At 53.1% G+C, this 26,952-nt stretch overlaps 1 protein-coding gene across 5 annotated transcripts in view; it reads left to right on the top strand.

The window, feature by feature from the left end:
* CDHR2 (cadherin related family member 2) overlaps nucleotides 1-26,111 on the top strand; it is a 33,023-nt gene extending 6,912 nt beyond the window's left edge. Inside the window, exons 2-32 of one of the 5 annotated variants that reach the window (XR_012377143.1) lie at nucleotides 1,152-1,218; nucleotides 1,491-1,562; nucleotides 4,829-4,968; nucleotides 5,085-5,138; nucleotides 6,364-6,453; nucleotides 8,232-8,321; nucleotides 8,936-9,061; nucleotides 9,133-9,279; nucleotides 9,367-9,442; nucleotides 9,531-9,646; nucleotides 9,766-9,999; nucleotides 11,018-11,173; nucleotides 11,256-11,417; nucleotides 11,696-11,757; nucleotides 12,004-12,247; nucleotides 14,490-14,729; nucleotides 17,088-17,157; nucleotides 17,305-17,910; nucleotides 18,682-18,753; nucleotides 19,173-19,222; nucleotides 20,509-20,660; nucleotides 20,808-20,916; nucleotides 21,003-21,091; nucleotides 21,578-21,646; nucleotides 21,754-21,831; nucleotides 21,926-21,986; nucleotides 22,066-22,190; nucleotides 22,712-22,825; nucleotides 22,894-22,987; nucleotides 23,506-23,563; nucleotides 25,843-25,913. Coding sequence is in view for 1 of the 5 variants with exons in the window: in XM_025866712.2 (XP_025722497.2) it covers nucleotides 1,164-1,218; nucleotides 1,491-1,562; nucleotides 4,829-4,968; nucleotides 5,085-5,138; nucleotides 6,364-6,453; nucleotides 8,232-8,321; nucleotides 8,936-9,061; nucleotides 9,133-9,279; nucleotides 9,367-9,442; nucleotides 9,531-9,646; nucleotides 9,766-9,999; nucleotides 11,018-11,173; nucleotides 11,256-11,417; nucleotides 11,696-11,757; nucleotides 12,004-12,247; nucleotides 14,490-14,729; nucleotides 17,088-17,157; nucleotides 17,305-17,910; nucleotides 18,682-18,753; nucleotides 19,173-19,222; nucleotides 20,509-20,660; nucleotides 20,808-20,916; nucleotides 21,003-21,091; nucleotides 21,578-21,646; nucleotides 21,754-21,831; nucleotides 21,926-21,986; nucleotides 22,066-22,190; nucleotides 22,712-22,825; nucleotides 22,907-22,987; nucleotides 23,506-23,563; nucleotides 25,843-25,977 (3,933 nt within the window). In the remaining 4 variants the exon portion in view is untranslated. Of the gene's footprint in view, nucleotides 1-1,151; nucleotides 1,219-1,490; nucleotides 1,563-4,828; nucleotides 4,969-5,084; nucleotides 5,139-6,363; nucleotides 6,454-8,231; nucleotides 8,322-8,935; nucleotides 9,062-9,132; nucleotides 9,280-9,366; nucleotides 9,443-9,530; nucleotides 9,647-9,765; nucleotides 10,000-11,017; nucleotides 11,174-11,255; nucleotides 11,418-11,695; nucleotides 11,758-12,003; nucleotides 12,248-14,489; nucleotides 14,730-17,087; nucleotides 17,158-17,304; nucleotides 17,911-18,681; nucleotides 18,754-19,172; nucleotides 19,223-20,508; nucleotides 20,661-20,807; nucleotides 20,917-21,002; nucleotides 21,092-21,577; nucleotides 21,647-21,753; nucleotides 21,832-21,925; nucleotides 21,987-22,065; nucleotides 22,191-22,711; nucleotides 22,826-22,893; nucleotides 22,988-23,505; nucleotides 23,564-25,842 lie in introns of those variants that run through there. The other 4 variants (XM_025866712.2, XR_012377145.1, XR_012377146.1 and 1 more) reach the window with 4 other exon arrangements.
* Nucleotides 26,112-26,952: the final 841 nt, after the last annotated feature.

The following is a 26,952-nucleotide window of genomic DNA, read 5'->3' as shown; positions in this document are numbered from 1 at the left end:
CTATAGAGTTTGGACTCAGGTGATGGGGAGCCATCAAAGGTCTTGAAACAGGGGAGAGAGATCATCAGAGGGGTTGAGGAAGGATTACTGGAGCTGAGCAAACTGGATTAGAGACTGAAGGGAGGGAGGCCTGCAGGAGGGCTGAGCCAGGTGAGGGGGGAAGGTGGCCATGGGTGTGGCCACTGTGGGATGGAGAGAAATGCAGGGATATTTTTGGATGTGGGGCACTCCAGAAAAGCGGTGTCAAGGGTGACCTGGGCAAATGGGTGCATCCCTGAGGCAGGAACTTGGGAGGAAGGGAGTGTGGCATGAGGGAGAAGACTTTTGGGTTTTGATATAATTTCATTGTCAAGGTTCAGCTCTGTTAGCCCTTCTTGCTCTGCTGTCTCTTTCTCTTCCCCTTGGAGGACCCCATCTTTTGGAATCAGTGATAGATTGGGGTCATTTTCTCTTGGTTCTCCCATAGCTTTGGAGTCCTTCCCAAACTGACTTGACTAGGGAAACCTGCTGTGGGGCATCTTACAGGGCCAGGGTTCCATGGAGCACACTTTGGGAAAGGCTGCAAAGGCAGCTATTAAATGTGCCAGCAAGAGAGACAAAGGACCCTGCCACCCACAGAACGTCTGGATTGTCCTGTATAAGTCACAGTCCCTATTCAGGCACGTAATTTTGAAGGACGCTATTAGTTTAGACACTTCGAATAGGCAAAGTAATGTAGTGGTTGAGGGAAGGAATTCTGGAGCCCAAAACTCCTGTGTTCAGAGCAGAGTCTTGTCATCGATTCCCTGTGTGGCCTCAGGAAAGCCACTTCTTCTCTCAGCCACCTCGCAGTTGCAGGGATATCGAGATTACGCATATCACGTGCTTAGAGCAGTACCTGCTACACAGGACACTGAATTCTGGAGTCAAGTTCAGGGTCATTCTCAGGCTGGAACTTCAGACCAGGATCAGCTACCCTGCCCACCCCTCTGGGCTCCCCCCCTTACCCTGGAACATCTGGAAAAGGGCAGTGGGTGGCAAGGGCCCTGGAAGCTGGAGAACTACAAGTGGGAGTTGGGGGCGGGCCTGGCTCAGACCCAGACAGAGGGGGGTCCACCAAAGGGAGGGAGGCCTGGGGACAGTTGCCCCTTCCCTGACCCCTCTTCCCCTAGGTCCTTCCAGACATGATGGTGTGGCCGTGGCTGTCCTGTCTCCTGCTTCTTACCCTCGTGCTATCTGGTGGGTGCTTCCTCTTCCCTCCCAGAGTAGCACTAGACTGGAGATCCTTGGCAGGACCCTCCAGAAGAGTGGGGCACTGCCTCATCAGCAAAGTCCCAGCTCTTATGACCCAGCCCCCTGCTTGGCGGCCCTGGGGAGGCCTAGGGAGGAATCCGGGCCCAGGTGGGTGAGCTGGGCTGAAGGCTGGGACTGGTGTGGGCTCCCACGGGGGCAGGAGTGGGTCAGGCTTTGCAGGGGCATCCAGGTGTTCTAAGTGCTCTCTGTTCCTATAGTGGAAGCCAACGTGGCCCCAATGTTCTTGGGAAACATGTCGAGAGTGAATTTGCCCGAGGACCTACCGGTGGGTGAGTAACCATCCCTGTGCCCAGACTGTGCCAAGCCCTTACTCACAGAGGCTCCCAGGGCTTCCCTTATGGACTCACTTCCCATCCTACAGCTCTGTGGCTCTTCATGGGACAAAGAAGGCCTGAAGGGAGTTTGTTCTAGAAGTTTGTTTTTTCCTCTTCAGCTTGTGTGTTGGGGCCCTCACACAGCGTCAAGTAACCAAGACACCCCACAAGAACATTCCTCCTGTTTCCCATCTCTTGCTGGTGTTTCTGATGCCCCAAGGAGAGGATCCATCTGGGACCATTCTTTCTCTTCCACCTCTCATACTTGTTAACCCCCCTCCACCCCCTGCCTTTCTCCCCTCTAAATAGGGAGCAGGTTTCAGGCTCAAAGCCTTTCACACGCTTCTCACCAGAAGTTAATAACTGTGCCTTACTTTCATTGTCTTTGTTCATAGAGCTACTTTCTATTATGGCAAGAGAAATGGATTTCTATTTACAGCCACAATCTAAAGCTTGCTTTTTTTTTTAAGATTTTTTTTATTTATTTGAGAGAGAGAGAACGCGAGTGGGGAGAGGGGCAGAGGGAAAGGGAGAGAAAGAATCTCAAGCAGACTCTGTGCTGAGCATGGAGTCCAAAGTGGGGCTGGATCCCACAACCCTGAGATCATGATCTGAGCTGAAACCAAGAGTCAGACGCTTAACTGACTGAACCACCCAGGCACCCCTAAAGCTTACTTTTAAAATAAATGTATTTACATGAAATGCTAAGTCGATTAAAAAGAAGGATCATAAAGAATGAGACATTGGATACGGTAAAGATCGTGGCAGCGTACAAGAGGGAATGACATCTGGGAAGCATCGTTTTGGAAGAAGCCATAGGGACTGAGTACCTAATTCCCAGCAGGCAGGATATGGGTTGGGGAAGCAGAAATGAAAGATGTCTCCTCACCTCCTCAGCCCTGGGGCCCGGCATACTCTGCCCTTCACAACCCCCCTGGAAACAGAAAATTAATAACTTCATTGTTCAGAGCAGTGCACCTCCCTCCCTGAGCCAGACCAAATGAGGGTCTTCTTTGACAACCACATGACTTCTCTCTGGGCTTTCTTAAACCAAAGGGCCAGTTCCTTCTTCCTAAGATAAATCCTATGGCTCTCTTACCATGTGAAAGCATTTTCAGTCAGATTTTTTTTTTTAACTATGTCTTTTAGGCTTTCTATTTTGAAGCAAGAAAGTGCATTGAATCACATGTAACTATCACTGGATCAGGAACTAGGATATTGCCAACACCCCCAGGCCCCCCTCTCTCATCCCTTTGGTCACTCCCTGTCCTTTCTCCCCTACACAAGACCACTTTTCTTGACACTAACACTGTACAATAGATCTGCTTCGTCAGGCAGACTTTTTAAAAAATATATAATTATGGGTTTTTTTAAAGATTTTATTTATTTATTTGACAGAGAGAGACACAGCGAGAGAGGGAACACAAGCAGGGGGAGTGGGAGAGGGAGAAGCAGGCTTCCCGCCGAGCAGGGAGCCCGATGCGGGGCTCGATCCCAGGGCTCGATCCCAGGGCCCTGGGATCATGACCTGAGCCGAAGGCAGACGCTTAACGACTGAGCCACCCAGGCGCCCCTTCAGGTCAACTTTTAAAGAGCATTTCCTCCCTGATACATCTTTCTATGCCCCCAGTCAAATATATACACATAAGGGTTTACGCCCATCCACTCACCTCCCATATTTCCTTAGGTATAAGAGCCACATCTTTTTGCACTTTAACCAAATCAAGATGTGTCTTACAATTGAGATAGTCATTTAACACAGAGCGACTTTTCTCCCCCTAAAGCAGTCATTAAATTTATAGTGTGTCTCACAACCAAGGAAACATAAAGTAGACACTGACATCTTCTTAGCAGAACATTGGTCCGGTGGTCTTCTTAGAGGAGGGGGTCTTGGTGGGGAAGGACTGTAACCAAGCTTTCCAAGGAGTTGTGGGAGGAGCTGGGACTGTTGGGCCAGAGAAGAGCAAACTCTGGGGCACACTGCTGAGCCTGTCCCTGAAGAGCTGTCATGGCGGGATGGTTCCCTGAGGCCCTCAGGCTGGGCGTGGGGCCCCAGGGCCACATGGGACTATTGTGGCACTTTTGCCTTTGTTGGCCCCTGACTCTATATTAAAACTATATTTTATGACAGAAGTGAAACATTCTTTTTTTTTTTTTAAAGATTTTATTTATTTATTTATTTATTTGACAGAGAGAGACACAGCGAGAGAGGGAACACAAGCAGGGGGAGGGGCAGGCAGAGGGAGAAGCAGGCTTCCCGCTGAGCAGGGAGCCCCATGCTGGACTCGATCAGCCGAAGGCAGACACTTAATGACTGAGCCACCCAGGCGCCCCAGAAGTGAAACATTCTTGTGGGTCTCTTGAAAGTCTCATGGGCCCTGGGCACCACACCTCATGGGCAGAACAGATGAGGCTTTTGTGTACCCACAGCTGGGACTTACAGGGAAACACATTTTAGTGAAATGGAGAAAGCCCTTGCTAAGGGACAGTTGTCTGACGGTGGAAAGGGGTAGCTGAGGAGGGAGTAAGTGTCGACGCCGGTGATGGCTGAGCAGAAGCTGGATGTGATAAAGGAGCTGAGGTCTTGGAGCGGGGTTGGATGAATCTGTAAAAAGTTTCTTTCAGACTGCAGAGTCGATGGCCTTGGGATCTTCAAGTCCCCCGATATCTCCAAGCCCCTGCTCTGCCCAGAGACATGCCTCAGGGGCACAGTGAAAGAGCTGGGGCTCCTGGCCAACAGTGGACGCTCACTGGAGCAGCTGGTGTTTCTGGCAGGCTCCGGGCAAGCTCTCCGGGTGAAGGGAGGGCTTTGGGGAGGCCCAGGCACCTCCAGAGGGACTTTAGCCGTCCACCGTCCTAGGATGCCCCCAGCTGCTGCAGCTAGACACTTCCACTCCAGCCATCTTTGGTCTTCTCTCAAGGAATTCCAGGCAAGGAATTCCAGGGCCAGGAGAAAGGGAGATGCCTGGATCGCAGCCCACCCCGCCATGTCCGGTGCAGATGGGGTCTGACCCTAGAGGGAATCAGCATGCTGTTATCAAAGCCACCCAGCAAGGTGCCAAGTAACAAAACCAAACCTGACGTTTATGGCCACTGAGGCCAGAGCCTTAGGGGCTGGGACGTCCCAGATTTCTGCACACACAGAAGACAGTCCCCCTCAGCCAGACCAGCGCTGAAAGAGGTGGCCATGGCCCGCGGGCATTTGCCTGTCCCACCTCCAGGTGCCGAGGCCTTCTGGTTGGTAGCTCAGGACCAGGACAAAGACCCACTGACCTATGGGATTAGTGGCCAAACTTCCTACTTTTTCACTGTCACCCCGACCACCGGGGAAGTGAAGCTGGCCAGCCCTCTGGACTACGAGGTAAAGGGCAGCAGCCTGGGAAGACCCCGGGAGGGGGGTGGGAAGGTGGGGGCCCTGCCTGTGCTCCCACCCGGAGCAGGGGCTCACGTCGGGCCTCTTCTCTCTGCCCACTGCAGACGTTAAACTTGTTCACCATCACTATCTCCGTGAGCGACGGTCACAACAACCCAGTGAGTTGGAAGGGGGGAGGGGAGGGGGGAGTGGCCCTGGGATCATAGAGCAGGGGAAGCGGAGGGCTAGGGCCCCCTCCTGACTGTGTTCCCCACCTCAAGCAAGCAGAGCCCCCAGTTAGCAAAAACTGAATTTAATGTTTATTTTCATCCAAATTATACTTGTCCACTTTGGGTCACACAGTATTACCAAGATTTTAACATTATTAGTAATTTACTTTAATTATATAAAGATCTCATCTATATTATAACATTAATTATATTAATTTATGTTAATATAATGTTAATAAAAAACAAGTGCTAAATGCCTTGCTATCCCAGCTCTTCTGAGGCAGTCACTTTCAACTCCCCCGGCTGAATGTGTTCGTGTCAGCACTCATATTTCTAAATAACATGTTGGTACCACTGTGTCTTATGTCTGTGAAAGTTGAGGATTTTGTCTTTAAAATACATTCCGCAAACCCCGTCCGTTAAAAAAAATCATTTTAATGACTTGGATATTCATGAATACATTCTCTTCGTAAACATCTCAAAAACTGCGGCTCAAGCTCGAGTACCCTGGGTAGACCCTTCCCAGCCCACTCCCAGCCAAAGCGTCCCGTCACCGTCCGTCCACACACCTCGCTCTGCGTTTACATATATATGCATCCGTGGAAGAAAGATTGTAGTTTTGGTGCATTTCCTGAAACCCAAATGGGATCCTACTCTACATATTATCTTGAACTGCCCTGTCCATTCAACAATCAGCTTTGGAGCTCTGCCTGTGTTGCCTCATGAGTCTCCCGTTTCTTGTACCATTTTCCACCTGGGGACGCACCATGATGCTTTAGCTGGTCTCCTCTGACAGACACTTAGGTTGTCCGCAGCTTAAAACTATGGCAAACAAAGCTAAAATGAACATTCCTGTAATAGGACAGACACATTTCAGATTTTTTAAAACTGACCTAATCATGTCTGCAACTTATTCTGAAATGGTTCTGTAAACATGTGGAGAGAGAGAGAGAAAGCAAACAATGGCTAAACCTGGATGAAGAGTATTGGGAGTTTTGTGTACTATACTTGCAACTTTTCTGGTGTTTGAAATTGTATCAAAAATGAGATTACCCCAAATATTGCCAAATTGCCTGAGAAGCGAAGCCCAACTTGCAGTCCCACCCAGATGCTCCTCCTTTTGTCTTCTCAAGCCCTCGTATTTTCCCGGCTCACCTGGTTTTCCCACCTGCAGGTGCGGAGGGAAATGCAGGTGATCGTGGAGGACAGAAATGACAATGCTCCCGTTTTCCAGAATACTGGCTTCTCCACCAGCATCAGAGAGGTAACACCTGCCCTAATGGGGTGTGTGTGTGTGATGCAGGCGTCCCAGAAGCTCTTCTCAGGGTGCGAAGGACCAGAGACAGCCAGCAGGGGGTCCAGGATCAGGGAAAAGCACCCCTTAAAAGGGGCAGCTGCAGGAACAAAATTCAGGGGAATGTAACCCCACCAACGATAGTTCCAGCAACATGTTGCAATCAATCAGACTGTATTAGAATGATTCCAGTTATGAAAGCAAATTTTTTTTTTAAAAGGAATTGACTTTCTCACATATCTGAAAAATTTAGAGGTATACTAACTTCAGGCATGGTGGATCCTGGTACTCAAACCATGTCATCAGGAAGAGATTTCTCTCCACCTCTCAGCTCTGCTTATCTTGTTGCCCCCATCCTTGGGTAAGGGGGCCATTCACTCTTGTGGTGATAAGAGAGCAGCTCCATGCTTTGCAAGTTGAACACATGTCTCTTTCTCCAAGGTCCTGGCCAAAACTCCAGGGTTGACTCTCATTGGCCCATTTTGAGTTTTGTGCCTATCAACCTAGGGGTACGGGATACTCTGATTGGCTAGGTCTACATCATGAGCCTTTCCCTCTAGCAAGGGAGGGCAGGCCCACTTGAACTGCCTGCATGGGGAGGAGGTTCCCAGTGGTCACTGAGCAGCAAACACAACACCACTCCTGGATCTTCATCACCATGTGGCTTTGAAGATGTATGAGGTGTGGGGCCCCACACTAGGTCAGACATAAGACCAGTGAGGTCCAGGCAACCATTTGACGGACTCTGATGGAGCACCTACTATATACCAGGCACTGTCCTTGGTGCTGAGGCTATCTGGTAAATAAGGCAAACCTGGTTGCCACCCTCAGTTGCCCGCATTCTAATGAAGAATATGGATAATAATCAATGAAACATTAAATAAGCAGGATTATTTCAGATGGTATTAAGCTCCACAAAGAGTGTAAAACAGGGCAAAGTGAGAGAAGGCGACCAGGAAGGAGGCTGGTTGAGTAACCAGGAAAGGCTTTTCTGAGTAGGTGACATCTGAGTAGAGAATACACGGCAAGAAGGAACCAGCTATGGGATGCCCCAGGAGAAGAATGTTCCAGGCAGGGGAACAGCAGATTCAGTGGCTCTGAGCTGGGAATGCATTTGCAGTGTTCTAGGCATAGCCAGGAATCTGGAGTGAATGGAGGGTAGAAGGTGAGGAGGGGGTGAGATCAGAGAGGTGGCCAGTGGCCTGACCTCAGAGGGCCATAGAGGCAGTGTGCGCTGTCTTTTGGACAGAATAGGGGAACCACTGGAGGGCTTTTAGCACAAGAGTGATGTGGTCTGATTCGTGATTTTCAAAGATCACTTTGGCCACTGTGTGGAAATACTGAAGGTATGGACAGGTCACGGGGGCAAAGGCCTCCCCAGAGAACCTTCCAGCTCTGCAGGGTGCTGTATGGAATGTACTGCTGTAGGCTGTAGAGAGCCCACAGGATGTTTGAACAGGGGACTGGCACCTCCTGGGCTCTAGAATGATTGTGCATCCTTATCCCGAGGGGCTCTGCACATCAGAAGCCAGCTGAGGTGGTAGAGAGAGGAAGAGGGGGTTCTCTTCTTCCTGCCCTCCCTCCTCCCAACTGTCTCCAGAGGCCCAGCCCAGATGGGAAGGAAAGGAGAACACTGGGTTTCAGGCTCCAGAAGGTGTTATCCCTGTGGTACAATTGGGGACACGAGATCAGGGAGGGGAAATGAGTGCTTAGTCATGGAAGGGATGGATTGGAATTCCTCATTACAGACCCTGCCAGTCGGCTCCCTGGTATTCTCTGTGCTGGCCAAGGACCCAGACACGGGATCTGCAGGAGCGGTGGTGTACTTCATAGAAGAGGTGAGCTTGGTCAAGTCCCGTGGGAATATGGGCCCCATTGCTCCTCAAGACCACCAGGGGGCAGCATCTTCCACACAGCCCACAGGAACCTTGAGTGTTGGGATGAAGACAGGGTCTTAGCGGTGGCCCAGCCCTGGCTCCCAAACCTTTTGCTGGCCCCCTCTGGACCTCACTTGGCCAAGCTACTTAAGGAGGGTGGCTGCCATGGACAGGACCCTTCTCACTCTCTTGCCTGGGGCACTCCCTGGGCCCTTGCCGAGTTCCTGTGACACCACCCGGTAGCTGATACACAGAAGAGGAAATCGAGAGGTACAGTGCCTTGTCCAAGGTCACACAGACAGCGGGGGCTGTGACCCCAGCTCTCCTGAAGACAAGTTTGCTAGCAATAGCTCCTGTCTACTGAGTGCCCATGATGAGCCTAGCGCATACCTTACCTCATTTGACTTTCTTCTCAACCCCCTGCGGAGATATCTGAGCTCATTTCCCAGAGGTGGAAACGGAGGCTCAGAGAGGTTATGTGACCTGGTGAGGGTGGCAGGGCTGGTCAAAGCAGAGGCAGGGTTCGAGGCCCAATCTCTCAAAGGGGGGTCTGGCATGACTGTGCTTTGCCTCAGGTCATCCCTAGCACTGGGGACAGCCTGCACCTCTTCAGGATCTTTCCCAACGGCTCCATCATCCTCAGTGGCAGCCTCAGCTACAACAACAAGAGCGCCTTCTATCAGCTGGGGCTGAAGGCTTGTGTGAGTGGGGGTGCAGACGGAGGGGCGCCACAACCCGAGGCCAGGCCTTACAGAGACTTGTCTCCCCACAGGACTCGGGCGGCACATACAACAACAGCTTCACCACCCACTGCTCCTCGTCTGTCTTCCTGTCCATCTCTGTGGTCGACCAGCCAGACCTGGACCCCCAGTTTGTCAGGGAGATTTACTCGGCCTCTGTGGCTGAGGATGAACCCCAGGTGTGCTAGATGACCTGGAGTGGTCTGGGTGGGCACAAGAGGCAGGGAAAGGGCCTGGCACGCTGAACCAGCTGGTTCTCTGCACAGGGAACGTCAGTGCTGAAGGTAGAGGCTGTGGATAGTGACAAAGGCATCAATGACCTGGTGACCTACAGCATTTCCAGTGAGAATGGGAGTGTCCCCAGGTGGAAGAAGGGGTGGGGGGTCTGCCAGAGCCACTGGAAGCAGCAGCTCCTACTGCCTCTCACCAGACTCCACAAGGCCCGGCTGGTTTGACATCGGGCCAGATGGGGTGATCACAGTCAATGGTTCCCTGGACCGTGAGCAGCTGCTGGAAGAGGATGAGGAGGTGAAGGTGCAGGTCACGGTGAGTGAGGGGTCCACTGCTTCTTTTGTACCCCACCCTCAACTTCTGACCTTTGATCTCTGTTTTCTCTGAGCCTTGGTTCTTTGACCTCTGCTCTCCGGCTTCTGCTCTGCTCCCAGGCCACCGAGATGCACCCCAACATCTATGGGCAGGAGGCCAAGGTGAGCATATGGGTCACACTGACGGTGACAGATGTTAATGACCACAAACCTGAGTTCTACAACTGCAGCCTCCCGGCCTGCACCTTCACCCCCCAAGAGGCCCAAGTCAACTTCACTGGCTATGTGGATGAGCATGCCTCCACCCACATCCCCATCGATGACCTCACCATGGTGGTCTATGATCCAGACAAGGTAGGTGCACCCAGACAAGGGGTGGCTGGACAAGGGTGATGGTGGGAGATGGCTAGGGGAGGTGGTGGGGAGCGACCCATAGAACAAGGTACCAAGGTGCAAAGTGGGGAGGTGGGTGGTGGGTGGTGATGGTGGTGCTGATCATGAACAGTGGTGGAAAATCAGAATTGTTAGGTGATATTTGGAAATGTTGGGTGATGTTACACTAGCGTGTAGTTTTGTGCTCAGGGCAATGCTAGGTGGTGGTGAACAGAAAGGCAGCATTGAACGGAGGTTAATACTGGATGCTAGGTAAAGTTGAGTGGAGTATAATTTTCAGTGGTGTTGAGGAGAGGGTGGTGATGGGTGCTTGGGAAGTTGAGGGATGTTGGGGTATCGGATATTGGGGGATGTGGATGTGTTGAGCATAAAGTGGACTGAGTGGGTGCAAAGTTGGAGGGTATTCTTAAGTGGAGGTTGATATTGAGTGGTGGGTGAACTGGGTGGTATTGAACAATGAATACCCATGGACGGTGTTTGGTAGTATTTGGCGATATTGGGTTGGTACAAAATGTGGGGTGGAGGATGGTATTGGGTGGTGGTAGGTGGGCGGGTGTGTTGAGTTGGTGGTTGGCATGGAGTGGAAGGGGTGTGGAATGGAGGGTGGTGTGGATAATCGGGTGATGTTGGGTGCTGCTGGTGTTTGGTGTTGGTATGGGTGGTGGACTGTGGTGAGTGGGGGTTGGTAAAGAAGACTCAGTAATGTCCCCTGGGAGCGAGGGGAGTGTGTCCAGGCTCTGTCTTTTCAGCCCAAGTCAGGAGCCCAGGCACCTGGGGACATCTTCTGATGATGAGCCCACATTTGCAGGGAAGAGTGAGCAGCTCAGCTTCCCCAGGGCACTCTAGCCACAGTCTTTTGAGAGCCCCCTCTCATGGGACTTCAGAGGGCTGGGTCTCCTGACGTAGGAGCCTACAGCCAGGGGTTAGGGGCAAGATGCAGGGGTTGGGATCTCTACTATATCCTAGCCCTTCTCCGCAGGGCAGCAATGGCACCTTCCTGCTGTCCGTGTGGGGCCCTGATGCCGAAGCCTTCAGCGTCTCCCCCAAGCGGGCGGCAGGCTCAACGGACGTGCAGGTGCTGGTGAGAGCCCCAGCACTGGTGGACTACGAGAGGCAGACAGTGATGCTGGTGCAGGTGAGGGGTGCTCTGGGGCGCCAGGAAGCACAGTCCGTGGGCACTCTGGTCCCAATACTGCTGCTTCTTCCTCTATCCTCAGGTCGTGGCTACTGACTCAAGCAGTGGGAATGCCTCCGTCGCCCTGGTGACCATCCACCTTAGAGACATTAATGACCATAGGCCCACATTCCCCCACAGCTTGTACAACCTCACTGTCTGGGAGCACAGTGCAGATGGCACTGTGGTCACCAACAGCATCCATGTGAGTGAAGGGGACCCTATGGCACTGGGCTAGGCAAGACACGAAGAGCAGACGTGGGGACCGTGACCCTGCCCGAGTCTCTGTATCATCCAGTGTCCTCCGGCCCGAGCCAGTGTGCACGCATGTGTGTGGGGCTGTCTATTTGTGAATCGGAGCGTGTTGGGCGTTCTCCCTTCGGGACAGGAAGCAGGACAGCCCTGTCCCCTTCGATTGCATGGCTGGCAGTGAGTGCCATCATTTCCGAACCGTGGCCCATTATCTATCTCTCTGCCTCACAGGCCTTTGACCCTGACACGGGAGAGGGGGGCCGCATCACCTACAGCCTGCTTCCAGGGAACGGGTAAGGTCGGGGGGGCAGGTGGCAGGCAGATGAGCGGGGCCCAGGCCTGCCTCTCTGCCTCGCAGTGGGGCTTAGAGTAGGCAGGTAAATATAGGACACCCAGTTCCATTTCACTTTCAGAATAACAACGGATAATTTGTTTAGTATAAGTAGATGGCAAATATTGCATGGGACATACTAAAATATTTTTCTAACTTAAGGGGGCATCCCATATTTTTGTTTGCTCCCTCTGGTCACGCTGCACAGGGCAGACATCTTTGAGGTGGATCCAGACTCAGGCGCAGTGACAGTGAGGAACGGCAAGCTGCTGGACCGAGAGAAGCAGGCCGAGTACTACCTCACGTTGCAGGCCACAGATGGCGGGAACTTGTCCGCCTCCACTACGCTGCACATCGTCCTGCTGGACATCAACGACAACCCGCCTGTGGTCAGCGGCTCCTACAATATCTTTGTCCAGGAGGAGGAGGGCGACGTCTTTGTGACCATCCAGGTGCGAGCCAGCCTGGACTCGGCGGGTGGGACAGGGGCGGGGGACCGAGCCTGGGTCTGTGGTCATGCCGGCCCTGGGTTGGAATCTGAGAAAGTTAATCCATCTCTCGGGGCCTCGGTCTCCTCTTTGGAAAATGAGGACAATCATGGTCCTTGTTTCCAGGGTCACCGGGGAATAATGAGATAACACATGTAAAGTGCTCAGCACAAAGCCCAGCACAGAGCATGCCCTCAAAAACATATTGCCCCTTTTAATTCTAGCCCCTGTCTCATTCCAAAAAGGATTTGAGGTGACTTTGATTAAAAAGTCAGCTAAAAAACAGGAGAAATAGGGAAAAAGAGAAAATGAGAGTGGTGTTGCTAATGGGCACAAAGGTAAAGTTAGAACCCAGAACCACACAATTGCCAGGAGGGGAGGTGAACATTCAGTTCTGAGCTTCCTGATGGCCAGTGCAAAAAAGGAAATATCAGTGGCCAGGTTCACAGAGTCTACAAGATAAAAACCCACGATTGGCTCCAGAGAAACATCAGAGACAAGCATCTCCTGGAGTCATCTGAAAGGGGGCCTTGGAAGAAGTGGGAAAGAAACCAGGTCCTCCAAATGACAATCACGTGGCCACAGAGTGCTCTCCTACTCCTGGGGCTGTGAGGTTTCCAGAACACATTCCCATCCCTCGGGTCTTGACTGACTTGTGAAGTAGATGCTCTAATGGTTCCCATTTCCCAGAAGGAGAAAACTGAGGCTCAGAAAAGTTAAGTGATTTCCTTGGGCTTGCACAGCCAGTGATGGCAGCCCTGAAGCCAGAGCTCAGACCTTTCTACCCTGAAACCTGGGCCTTTCCTTTTTGCTCCTCTGGTCTGTGGGTTCCTTGGGGCAGGAGCATTTTAGATCTGCTGCTGTAACCACAGTGCCCAGTGTGAGCCCTGAGAAGCGCTTGGTGAATTAACTGGCCTGAATTCAAAGTCCTGAGAGGTGAACAGACAGGGTCAGGCTTCTGGAAAAACCATCTCTGGCTGGCCTGTACAGGAGGCATTTCATAAACAAGATCCCAAAGGAACTGAGATGAAAGAGCTGAAGGTGGAGGATGGGCAAAAGAGGAAGGGAAAAGATGAGGTGCCAAGTCAGAGTAGCCCAGCTCTGGATTCAAAGCCACATTTGCTGAATAACCTGCTATGCACCAGGCTTTTTGCTGGGCCCCAGGCCTCTGAGATGAATCCACCATAATTCCTGCCCACACATGACTCTCAGTTAGAGGGAGGGTGCCAGAGAGTCACCCAAGGGTGTCACTTGTGCTGTGTTGAAGAGAGCTCAGGGGATGTGGAGGCCCAGGGGATTCACCAACCTGGCCTGGAGCCAGGCAGAGAGCCGTAGAGGGCATTCAGGCTGAGTGGAAGGCCTATGCAAAAGCTCTGGGGCATGATAGAACTTGTTGTATTCTTCATGCTGCTTCATCCCAAAGGCAAACCAAGCACACATTCAGGACCCTGGCAGGACAGGAACACACACACACACACACACACACACACACACGAATTGCATGAAGAATCCACAGTTCAAAAAAAAAAAAAAAAACCCACAGCACTGAAGTAGTCATTGTGGGAAAATCAGAATCTTGTTGGACTTCACACTTATTTTATACTTGTTTGTTTTTGAATTTTGAATATCTATAATATACTGCCCCATGCCTCCTCTCTGCTCGAACCTCAGCTCTGTAAGGGCAGTGTCTTGATCATGGCTCTGTGCCAGTGTCTGGAAGAGGGCCGGGTACATGGTAGGTATGCAGTAAATATTTGTGGGATCGATGGATGACCTTAGGGCTTAAGATCTCAGAAGCTCTTGGGGTGCCTGGGTGGCTCAGTCGTTAGGCTTCTGCCTTCGGCTCAGGTCATGATCCCAGGGTCCTGGGATCGAGCCCCACATCGGGCTCCCTGCTCGGCGGGAAGCCTGCTTCTCCCTCTCCCACTCCCCCTGCTTGTGTTCCCTCTCTCGCTGTGTCTCTCTCTGTCAAATAAATAAATAAAATCTTTAAAAAAAAAAGATCTCAGGAGTTCTTGCAAGCTGTTGATCTGACCCTCCTTGATGGGAGACTGAAGCTGAGAGATTGGCCCGTGTCCCACTGGCTTTAGGCCCAGTTACTGCCCTTGGGGGCCGGTGCTGGAGGGGGAAACCAGGCTGCAGGGGAGGCTCTGGGGATCTGGGGAGCATCTGATAACTGATGCCCGGATGCTGGTTCTCTGCACAGGCTCAGGACAACGATCAGCCCGACACCAACAACAGCCGTCTGCATTTCAGCCTGCTGCCCGGCCCCTACAGCCGCAACTTCTCAGTGGACCCTGATAAAGGGATCCTCAGAAACCTGGGGCCCCTGGACCGAGAGGCCATTGAACTTGCCCTGGGGGGCCGAATTGTGCTGAGCGTGCTTGTGGTTGACTGTGGTGTTCCTGTCCTCTGCACTGACGTCAACATCACCATCAATGTGGAGGTAAGGTCTGGCTCAGCCGCCGGCAGGGTGCCAGGATGGGCCCTGTGTCGGGGAGCTCCCAGCAGACGGCCAGTGCCCCCACCCTTCCAACTGGAGTCACATTTCTGCCCTTTGCAGTATGGTGGGCAAGAGAGTTCTGGAAGCAGGCTGCCTGGATTAGGATTCTGGCTCAGTTGTGTGGCCTTAGGCAATCACTCAGCCTCCCTGTGCCCTCAAGTTCCTCATCTGTAAAATGGTGACACAAATATCAGAAAGTGAGTTAATGGATGGGAAGTGCTTTGCAGAGTGCCTGACCCAAGGAAGGTACTCAGTGTATCCAGTTGCCCCCGCCCCCCACATTCCATGGTTTTGCTTTCCTCAGTTTGGTCACCTGCAGTCAACAGTGTTCCGGGAGCAGATGATCCTCCTTCTGACGTATCAGATAGTCAGGAACAGCCTAGTGATGTCACAAGGCCCACGTCATCCACCTCACTTCATCTCATCACGTGGGCATTTTATCATCTCACATCATCATAAGAAGTAGGATGAGTCCAGGACAATCGCATATTTTGAGAGAGAGAGAGACCACATTCACATTGACTGTTATCACAGTATATTGTTATAATTGTTCTATTTTATTTATTTTTAATCTCTTTCTGTGCCTAATTTATAAATTAAACCTTATCATGGGTATGTGTGTATAGGAAAAAATGTAGTGTATACAGGGTTTGGTACCACCTGTGGTTTCAGGCACCTGCTGGGGGTCTTGGAACATTTCTCCTGCAAATAAGGCAGGAAATACTATATTGGCTCTAATTATCACTCACAAAGTTCTACTGAAATTCTCCTATCGCCTCACCACCATTCAAAGTTAAAGAGAGGGAGTGAAAATCAGCCTTTACAGGATTTACTACACACCTGGCCCTGCAAGGTAGGAATAGTTGTTACCATTTTATTGACCAAGAAACTGAGGCACGGAGGCTGAGAAGCTTGCCTAGGGCCACAGAGTGGGGTTTTGGACACAGTCTGTCTGGTTCTTAGGCTGCCACCAGCTCACAGGGCACCTTCCTCTAAAAAAGTGTTGTAACAAATGTGCGCCTCTACAATGTCCATGATGTGGATGGCGCCCCCTAGGCCTGTGCAGTGCACAGCCCGCACCATCCCACTCTGCAGCCCTGTGTGCCACTGGGTGGGGATGTGCCGCTTTCCTACAAGGACCAGAGAAGAGACCTCAGGGAAAATGGGGAAACAGAAGCCGAATTATGGCTTGTCAGCTTGTTCAACTGTCCTTGCGGCGAAGTAGGCCGTGAAGAAGGAAGAAAGCAGAACCGCATTTTGTGAGTGAATAGGTCCTTTCTCACCCATGAATAGTCCTCACAACCATGAATGGCCCCATCTTGCCGATGAAGACATTGAGACTCAGAGAAGTCAAGTCACATGTGAGGCAGAGGTGGGGCTGGATTTGACTCAGAGCTGTGCTCTCAGCCACCCCTGTGACTTAGGAAACAGTTGGCCACATGCATGGAGCCAGAAATGCCATTCTGGGAAATCGCCAGTGGAAAACACATCTAGCTAAGGGGGAGATGCCTTTGTCTTCAATGATGTCTGTTGAGCCATTATTGAGAAAAAGCCGAAGGCAAAAGCAGACACCTGTGGGCCGCCCCGGCGAAGGACTGGAAAAGCCAAGGGCACCCCCAGCATATACCAGTGTTCGGGGTGGAAGCAGCAGGTGGAGGTGGCTCCGTGGCCCTGGCCACCCACAACAGTGGTGGTCACTGTAGGTGTGGGTGGCCAGGGCCGGAGAGGGTAGGTGAGAACAGAAAACAGTGGGCGTCTAAGGCCAGGACCAGGCCTAGGCCTTGGCAGGCGCCCGGAGCTCAGCTCTGCCTGAGCACAGAGCAAGTGTCCTGGGGTCGGCTGAGCGCAGGAGGGACAGGAGAAAAGAGGGGGACCAGGGAAAGCGTGGGCCACGGGGCCTTTGTGGAAACAGTAGGGTATTGGTACCAACACAATAAATCCAAGAGATGGGGAGTCAAGATGGGCCAGACAGGGACAGCGATAGGGACTCAACCAGCCTTCTGGGAAGCAGAGTCTGAGATGGCTCTGAGTTGTGGTCAGAGAAACAGGGAGGAGTTGGGGCTCCTTGAAAGTGTATAACTAACTTCAGAGGTCCTGCCACAGGCCTGTGAGCCCTAGATATGTGCCCTGGGCTAGTTCTGTCTTCTCAGAGGCTCTTTGCTGATCTGTGAAGTGAGGAGATGCTGACAGGGAGTCTGTGCCTTGGGCCAGAAGAAACGCAAGCTTCTCAGACTGGCTCTGGGGAGGCTGAACCATGGGGGCTCCTGAGGTCCCTGGGGTCAGAACTTCCTCTGCCCGCAGGACATCAATGACAACCTGCCTATCTTCAACCAGTCCATCTATTCTTTCTTGGTGAAGGAGAGGGACCCAGGTAAGCCCTTTCTGGGTCAGGCGGGCCCTGGGGCTGGGGCCCAGGGAGGCATCTGACCCCTCACAGGGGCACTTGAGGGAGGCGAGGGCAGAGGAAGCCTCCAGTGGCTGGGCCAGGGGTCCCTGTGAAGTCTGTCCTCATCCACAGGCGAGCTGGTGGGCATGGTGAAGGCCTGGGATGCGGATCAGACGGAAGCCAACAACCGCATCAGCTTCAGCCTGTCAGGGACCGGTGCCAACAACTTCGTGCTCCGAGGCTCGGTGCTGGGGTCTGGGTGGGCTGAGGGCCATCTCTGGCTGCCCTCGGATGTGAGCCTGGACTATGAGACCCAGGCCTCCTACAATCTGACAGTGAGTGCCGAGAACCCAGACCCCCAGGGGAAAGAGGCCACAGCAGAAATCTTTGTGGCTGTGGAGGACGTGAATGATGAACCCCCCACTCTGGACTCAGCCTCGCTCCGGGGCATCCGTGTAGCTGAGAATGGCTCACAACACGGCCTGGTGGCTGAGGTGGTTGCCCGGGATGTGGACACCATGACCCAGCTGGAGGTACAACTTGTGAACGTCATCTGTACCAAGGCCGGGGTCAACGTGGGCAGCCTGTGCCGTGGCTGGTTCTCTGTGCTGGCCAACGGCTCGGTGTTCATCAGTCAGAGCGAGGCCATTGACTATGAGACCTGTGACCTGGTCACGCTGGTCGTGCGGGCCTGTGACCTCACCACGGACCCCCGCTTCCCGGCCTACAGTGACAATGGTGAGGCAGCCTGGCCTGCTGGGTTTGGGAAGCTGTAAAGCACAGGGGCCATGGGCTGGGGCCCACGGGGCTGGGGTCCGACTTCTGGCCCCAGCCCTTACCAGCTCTGTCACTGAGAAAGTTGTGACACCTCCCTAAGCTTCCGGCCCCATGGCACTGGGCAGTAGGTTGGCCGAGAAGACAAAGCGAGAACACGTGTGTAAAGCATTTAGCGCGGTGCCTGGCACAGAGTCCCTGGTGCTCGGGTCTTGTGAGGCAAGATGAAGGGGAGGGCACCCTTCACAGCGCTCACACTCCACCTCTGATCGTGATGGCTCGAAGAACCACACTAACAGCTGGCCTAATTCGAGACCGTCCTGTGGCCGAGAGCTGTGCCAGGCCCCGTAAAATCACTTCTTTGGGCTCCTCCCCACACAACCGGTGGGGTCAGGGATCCCTGTCCCAGTTTATAGATGAGGAAACTGAGGCGCACAGCGGCCCGCTCAGTAACCTAGCTTACGCAGCTAGCAGGTATCAGGCTCATGTTGCGGTCAGGCGGGACACACCCGGGCCGGGCTCAGTCCTTGCTGGATGATCTCGGACCAGGGACTTCACCCCCTCCCTGCCACAAAGGCCAGAGGAAACTGAGCAGGCACCCCAGGGCAGAAGCAGGGGAGGGGGCGCTGCATGGGAGATGCATGGCGGGGAGGCGGCGGGAGCATGGCTGAGGCCCAGACTTTCTGGGTCAGGCCTTGGCCTAGAGGCCAGAAGCAGCCAAAGTTGTTCCTCTAGGAAGCCTCGCCATCACTATCGAGGACATGAATGACAACGCTCCCTATTTTCTGCCTGACAATAAGACTTTTGGTAAGCGGTCAGCCTTTCCCTCCATACTCCACCAGGATTTCCTTCGGGCAACTCCCACAGACCCTCTCCTCAGGGCCCAAGTGGGCCTTTGGGAAGAAAGGAAGGCCTCCAGTCCCGCCTCTCCACCAGGGCTTCCACAGGAGGGGAGACCTGAGTTTTCACCCCAGCTCTGCCCCAACTCATTTTGGACCCTGGGCCAGATCCTCCCTCTCTGGGCCTCAGTTTCTCCAGCTGCACAATGGGAGGTAGATGAGCTGCTAACTGATGACTCAGAGGCTGTTGTAATGGGGGTTTTTGAGGGATAGAGAGGTTGAGGGAAGGTTTGGGGGGACTGCGTCCTGAGCTGGGCTTGTGATCAGCACTAAGCGGGGTGGGCGCGGGCCCTGACCCCAATGACCCCTTCTTGTCCACCCTTGTAGTTATCATCCCAGAGCTTGTGGTGCCCAACCAGCAGGTGGCTTCTGTCCAGGTAAGCCCTTGGCTCCTGCCTTTGTCCATCCATGTTAGCCCTGGGAAACACAGGACCAAGGCCTTCAGGCCTTTTGGCTGCCCCTAAAATGTTTTAACGGTAGAAAGGAAAGGTATTGGCTCCAACATATGAAAAGAAAACCCCAGAATGGAAATGAGCACTTGCCTAATTGATAGGATTAAACTGCATTAATTGTCATTTGGTTGTCATAAAAATTTCACGACCATAAAAACTACTTGCAGGCTAGATTTTTTTCACTACACCACAGTTCTTGAGTCATACAGACAAATCATAACAACTGTAAATTAAATGAGTTCCTTGCAGATAAATAAGTTCCAGAGTGAAATTATAAAAATACTTGCAGTGTTTTATTGCGTTGGACGTGGGTGTGTTTGTTAGAGGGTGCTGGGCGTGCCACTCGGGCGAGTGAGACCTCCCACACAGCGGTGGGGCCTCTTACTGACCTGGGGAGCTGCCTGCCTTTCTGGGGCTCAGTTTCCCTCCTGGAAGAAGCTGGCAGTTCCTGGCAGTGACATGTGGGGGTGAAGAGGTTGGGTGGTATGTGTGTGCCCCTCCCTGTGCTGAGTCTTCAGCAGGACAGGGTTTCCCTCAGAGCCCCAGTTTCCTCTCATAAAATGGGGATAGTAATTCTCTCTTTAGGTTCTTTCAAGCCTTAAAGAGTCTTCCAATCTTCAGCCAACTGCATTTCAATGTCAAGAGTGTGGCCATAGCTTGGAGCCATTTTCTTTAAACTGATTCCTTTTTTGAAACATAAACACCAGCTTTGGTCTCATTCTGAACAGTAGACTCACGGGTCTGTATGTTGGCTATATGCTTCTCTAAAAGGCACCAGAGTGAATAAGAACGTTTGTGGCCTCTCCTCCAATCATTTCATGGTCCGCTAGGGGAATTTGTACTCATGTCAGTAAACACTGAAATGAGGGATTTAAGGGAAGGTGCCTGGCACACAGTAGGTGCTTAGGAAATTTCAGTGTCTGTGTGTGTGTGTGGCAGTGGGTGGGTGGGGGGAAGCAGGGCAGGATTTCCACATGGGACGGACTTGGGACAGCAACATGTTGAGTTAGGGGGCCAGAAGCAGGGACTTGCCCAAACCTGGATTTGCAGAGCAAGCACTGTTTAAGGTGTTTGCTTAGTTGGGGTGGCCTGGAGGAGGCTGATAGAGAGATACTGGAACCAGCCTCCCAGGCCATCTCAGCTGCTGATTTCTGCTGGGGGTGGAGGGGTGCCTGGCCTGGCCCCTAGGTGTTGTCCATTCTTTCTCCCAGGCCAGAGACAATGACTCAGGGAATAACGGGGCCATCCTGTTCTCCATCCTCCAAGTGGATTTCATCGCCAAGGATGGGGCCACGATCCCTTTCCAGGGCTTCTTCCGGGTCACTACTTCCTTGGAAGCCAGCGTGTTCATTGGCAATATTGAGTAACTGTGGGCAGTCCCTGGGTGGGGCAGGGGGAGCCAAGGGGGCCTCAAGACAGTGAGTTCCCCACCCTGGGAGATATATAAGCAGGTTCCAGAGGACTCTAGCTTGGGTTCCAAGACTGAGCTGTGCTCGTCTACCTTCAATAGGCTGGTGACCAACCTTGATTCCACTCTCCAAGGCACCTACCGAGTGACAGTCCAGGCCCAGGACAGACCTTCAGTGGGTCCTGCTCAGGAAGCCAATATCACCCTCAATGTGAGTGTTGGGCCTCTAGCCCCCAGTACCCTCTGCCAGCTCCTGGGTCCCTTGTGTCTCATCCTCCCCATGCCTTCCTCCTGTAGCTCTTCACTGTGGACCAAAGTTACCGTGTGAGGTTGCAGTTTTCCATGAACAAGGAGGAGGTGGGCGCCAACATGGACAAGATTACTGCGTAGGTTTGGTGCCTAGAGGGGTCTGTGGGGAAGAACAGGGCCTGGGAGTCTGGTCCCTGACAAGTGCTGGATGGAATGTATGTCAGAACTGTCCCTGACCTACACTTGGTTTTGTCCCTGTCTTTGATCTGTACCTGTACCTGCACTTCCTTTCTCAATGCTCCTAGAAGTCTAGGGTTGGCTGGGGAGAGAGAGGCCTAAATAGGGCCCCCATGATTAGTTGTGAAGGCTGTGTACTACACAAGGGCATTTTGCTTGCTAAGTCATAAACCCAGCCCTAGAGGAAGGGGCTGCCTTGTCTAATTTGCACAGAGGTGCTACCTGAGTAGCCAATGAAGCTGTCCAGAGGAGATGCCCTTTTCTAATTCACACAATTCCTAATTCCACTGGTTGAGTCCCGGCCAGAGGCCTGGTCTAAGGTCCCTACCCGAGGCCTGGTCTGAGGTCCCTACCCTATGACTCCGTGACATCTGCCCCCTTTGCAGGGCTCTCGTGCAGGCCACCAGGACTACTGTCTATGTTGTGAGCATTCAGGACATAGAATCCACAGCTCGGTGAGTGCCCACAGGCCCAGTGGTTGGAATGAGGACAAGAAGTAGCAGCATGAGGGGCCTGTTGGGTGGTTCTGGACTGTTTACTCTTTACCCCTGCCCCCTTCCAGGGCCCGGGGCCGTTCCTACCTTGATGCCTATTTTGTCTTCTCAAATGGGTCAGCCCTGACACTTGATGAGCTGAGTGTGTGAGTGGGGCTCCCCTTGGGATGGGCAGGAGGGTGAGCAAAAAGCCTGGGGGATGCCAATGCCCCTCGGGTCTGAGTGGGTTTCTGTGGCCAGGATGATCCGGAATGACCAGGACTCACTGATGGAGCTGCTGCAGCTGGGGCTGGTGGTGCTGGTGAGTGTCAGCGGCGGAGTTAATGGGGGAGTGAGGCGGGGGATGTCCACCCACAACCTCCCTCACACTTCTTCTCCAGGGCTCCCAGGAGAGCCAGGAGTCGGACCCGCAAAAGCTGCTGATCAGTGTCATCATAGGATTGGGAGTGGCTTTGCTGCTGGTCATTGTCATCATGTCCACGGCCCTCATGTGTACCCGGAAGAGGTACTGCTCGCCATCACCCCCGTATCTTCAACCCCACCTTTCCCACCATCCGAGATATCTGGTGGGTAGGGAAAGCTTGGGTTTAGGCATCCGGTGTAACTGTATTTAATCACCCGAGACCTGTCATGACCACTTGGATAGGTCATCTCCCCTCCCTGAGCCTCAGTTTCCTTTTCAGGATGAGCACAACACTAGATTCCTCGAGGCACACAAGGACACAATGTGCGTCCTGCCACCAGCAAGATGTCTGGCACATACTATGCATTTCATAAATGCTTCTTTTTCCCTTTCCAATATGTTTGGAGTCAGCAGCCACATCTGGATTTGACTCCAGGCCTTGCCACTGGCCAGCCTTTGACAAATCATTTCCTTTCCCTGTCTCTTACTTGTGCCCTCTGTAAAATGGCGCTAACCCTCTGACCTGCCAGAGTTGTTGTGAAGTCACACTCTCAGTGCCTGCACTGGGCACACAGTGGGTGTGCAGGGAAAGTAGTGACCCCCTATCCCCCGGTTTTCCACAGCTATCACCGGAAGCTTCAGGCTGTGAAGGCTGCCAAGGAGGCCCGGAAGACAGCAGCAGGGGTGATGCCCTTAGCCTCTGCCATCCCTGGGACGAACATGTACACCACTGAGCGGTGAGCAGGGTTTAAAGGGTGGGTAAGAGTCTCCATGGGGTGTCTGAGGTTCACAACTGCTTGAATAGGCCTTCTCTCCAGGGCCAATCCTATGCTGAACCTCCCCACCAAGGACCTGAACTTCGAGTCCCAATCCTCCTCCAGTGACCTAGACCACATGAGGTGAGCAGTGACCCTCACAGCCATGCTGGTCATCGGTGGTGGTGATGGTGGTGGAGGTGATGGTGGTGGAGGTGATGGTGGTATTGGTGGTGATGGTGGTGGTGGTGGAGATGGTGGTAGTGTTGGTGGTGGAGGTGATGGTGGTGGAGATGGTGGTGGTGATGGTGGTGGAGATGGTGGTGGTATTGGTGGTGGAGGTGCTGTTGGTGGAGACAGTCGCATGGTGATGGTGGTGGTGATGGTGGTGATGGTGTTGGAGATGGTGGTGTTGGTGGTGGAGGTGATGGTGGCGGAGGTGGAGACGGTCGCATGGTGATGGTGGTGGAGATGGTGGTGGTATTGGTGGTGGAGGTGATGGTAGTGGTGGTGACGGTGGTGGAGATGGTGGTGGTGGTGTTGGTGGTGGTGGAGGTGGAGATAGTCATGTGGTGATGGTGGTGGAGGCAATGGTGGTTCTTGGCCATGGACAGGGAAGACTGGGGCTACTAACTATCTGAGCTCCATCATCTCCCCCACAGTCTCAATTCCCTGGATGACAACTCTGTCGACCTGGAAAAGGACAAGGAGATAACCAAGGCAAGCTGGGGGATGAGTTGGTGCCTGGGGCTTCTTGACTTGGGGTCCTTCTCTGAAGGGGTGGGGTTCGGGACAGACCTGCTGCTGACATACGCATGTCTCCGCACCAGGCCCTAGGAAGCCCACGGCTTTGGAATGAGGCCCAATCCTTGCTCTTCTACTGGTTCACTGTGTGACTCGGGGTGGGTGACTTTCTTCTGGTTGTTTTCTCATCTGTATATGAGGATTGGAACACTAACCGGGCAGGGCTTTTTGAGGATGAGGTTAGAGCAGGTATGAAAACCACCTGGCATGAAGCAAGAGCTAAAAATTCTGGTTCCCTCTGTTTATACCCTTTGTATGAAAGCTGGCAGGGTGTGGGGAAGAAATCTGGAGGTGGATGTAATCTAGTAAAGGAGAGAAGGTAGGCTCAAATAAATAGCAGTGCCATTATTTGTTCAGTAGGTGAGATGGTTCAACGAGATCAACAGTTCACACAGCCTGGGCTGCTGATTGGAATCACATGGGGAACTCTTTAGAAATGCCAATGTGGTGTCCCAGCCTGGAGATTCTGATCCAATGGGTGGGGTGGGCCTGGGCTTGAGCGTGTTGTTAAAGCTCTTAAGGTTCTAATGTGCAGGATAGAGAACCAGGGAGTAGATCAGCAGGTGGGATGTGGGAATGTTGCACAGGGATCTGGCTGTAATATGGAGGCCTCCAAACGGTCCCCCAAAGATGGGGGTCACAGATGGTAATCCAGGTCACCAGGCAGTGCTGAAGTGAGGTGGATGGCTCATCTCTGGTTGAAGATGGTTTGGGGCCAAAACTCCAATGAACATATCTGGGGGGAACTGAGGAAGAAGAGAACACTCGTGGGTTAGAACTTGTGGCCAGGCAGGTGGCCCCTGGTGGAGGCCATGGCTGACCCCTAGAAGGGAGTAGAGTTGGGGACTTCAGGTGGGGCTGGACCTGTGCGTTGGGAGGGGCAGGGAGCCTAAGAGATGAGTCTAGAGAGGGAGAGAGGCCGGGCCACCGAGAGCCTTCAAAAGCCAGAAAAGAGCCAAGACAGAGGGTTGTTATATTTCAGAGAAGCTGCCCAAGACTCCACCACCTCTCCTGCAACAGTAGGTGGGCCTTGGGGTCTCTGGGTGAGGAACACAGATGGGACTTTTATCTGAGGATCTCTTGGTGCCCCGACTCACCCAAGACCTCCATAAATGTTTGTGTGGAAGGTCTGAGAGGTGATCTAATCCAACCTTCACAAGCAACCAAGGCTAGAAGGCTCTGGTAGACCTGCCTGAGGTCAGAAAGCTTGCAAGTCAAGAGCAGACCAGAACTCAGGTCTTCTGTCTCCAAGGGCAGGTTGAATTTTCCTAGGCTGCACTGCACCAATGGCTCCCACTGATGGTCTATGGTGAGGACTCTGGGGAGCCCTGTTTAGTCCTTTCTGGGGCCCCTCAGATGTTCCACTGTTTACCAGGAACCGGAAGAGCCCAAGTCTGGAAAAAGCCTGTGGAATGCCCTGGGGAGGATGGTGGCAGGGTCTCTGCCCCCATAGGTGTCTCTATGTTGGCGTAGCTGAGCCTGGGGGATGGTCCACAGGAGGGCATACTTGTGAGGAGGTGTGAGTGTGTGGCAAGTTGCATGGGGAGGGGGAAGAGGAAAGGCAGGAAGATGAGTGAGTGCCATGATGAACTGCAGGTGGGACCCTGGGTGTGATGTGGCCCTTTGAGTGTGGCAGAGGGAGATGCCAAATTCAACCAGGGACAGCAATGGACAGTCTTTAGAGCCAACAAGACCAGTGATCCAAACCCTGCTCTGCCTCTTCCTGGCCATGAGAGCCCTCTGAGCCTCAGTTTCCACATCTGTAAAGTGGGGTACAGGATCCCTGCCTTAGGGGGTTCCTGTGGGGACTTTAGGTAATGGATGGGCTGCACCCAGCACAACGCCTGCCTTGGGGTGCAGGTGGCAGGAATTGGATTGGACTCCTTGGCACAGGACACAGAGCCCGGTATCATTCAGGACTGGGAAGAACACCGATGTCCTATGTGTCCGCGGATCAGGGCAAAGGCCAGAGTAGACCACCCCCCTCAGGTCCACCCCTTCACCTGTTCACCTGAGCCCATCTGCACCATTAGTGGCCATGGTCACCTCTGGGACACAGCCAAGAAACTGAGGCCCCAGGAAGAGTAGGTGGGACCCCAGTTAAGGAGCCATCGTCATGGGCTTGAAGACTCCCTTAAGGACGAGGGAAATCACCCCATCCCTGCTCCTCACACCTTCTCCCCTTCTCCCCACAGAAGGGACTCCTACACAGTCCGATGGAGCTAGATACGGAGCCTCTGGGTGTGGTGCTGTCAGAAACGAAGATGGGCAGAGGTGGACAGCAGGAGCCATCCTTCACCAATGCTGGCCTGGACACCACAGACCTGTGATGTCCCTGCCATAGGACCCTTGCTGCAGAGCCCCACATGGGCCGCCACTCTTCTGGTCTACCTCGGAAGAGGTCTTGTCACCCCAAACCACACCTACCCCTCTGTGAACACAATAATATATCATGCTACTCTGCCCCCTTCTGCTTGTAGCTAATCACACCTGACAAGAATTGGGGGAAAATTTTATTACCAACGTATATTGTGACAGTTTGTAGCCAAAAACTGTGGCTGGAGGGGTGGGGACGGGTATTGAGTGGTCACAAGGGACTCGGGCTCACAACACACGGGGACAAGGGGTGGGAGAGGGCAGCCTTTAAAGGACAGCTGTGGTTGTAGAGTGAGCTCTCCGTCCTGCCCCCAATAAACAAGACCAGCTGTCAGGCTGCCTGTGACCCAAGACTTTCCACTGGCTTCTGACTGATTCCCAGACCTGTCTGAGACTCTCTTTTCAACTGCACCCCCAGGGCATTCCTGCAGCTGCCTTCCCCGTCAGGAATTGTGAACAGTGTCCAGTGAGAGTGGATAGGGCTGGGGGCTGGGCCAGATGAGGGTGAGATAGGAGTTGGGGACGACGACCAGCATGCAAGACATGCCCGGGGCCATGGGGGCCAGCCCACCACATGGACACACACACTCTTCCAGGGGCCCCATATTTGAAGCCTTGCACACTCAGGGGTCTCACACTCCAATCCTTGCACACTTGGATCTTTTGTACACAGTCTCTCCCGTTCTGGGGACCAGGCAGCCACTGAACACTTCAGCCTACCAGCCTGGACATATCAGGAGCCTGCCTCAGCTCTCAGGGCTGGGCCTGCTGAGCAGATCCTCAAGGTAATCCAGTGTGACCGGGAAGGAGTGGAGCTGAGAGCTGGACGGGGACTGTGTGTGTGTATGTGTCGGGGCTGGGTTCGTGGTCCCATGACCATGAGTGTGTGTGTGTGTGTGTGTGTGTGTGTGTGTGTGTGTGTGTGTGTG

The sequence above is a fragment of the Callorhinus ursinus genome, unplaced genomic scaffold, assembly GCF_003265705.2.
Source record: "Callorhinus ursinus isolate GAN/ISIS: 27379988/994484 unplaced genomic scaffold, GSC_fseal_2.0 scaffold3, whole genome shotgun sequence".
In the NCBI taxonomy this organism is placed as follows: domain Eukaryota; kingdom Metazoa; phylum Chordata; class Mammalia; order Carnivora; family Otariidae; genus Callorhinus; species Callorhinus ursinus.
Note: the sequence above shows the minus strand (reverse complement) of the source record. Positions and strands in the feature narration are given on the sequence as shown.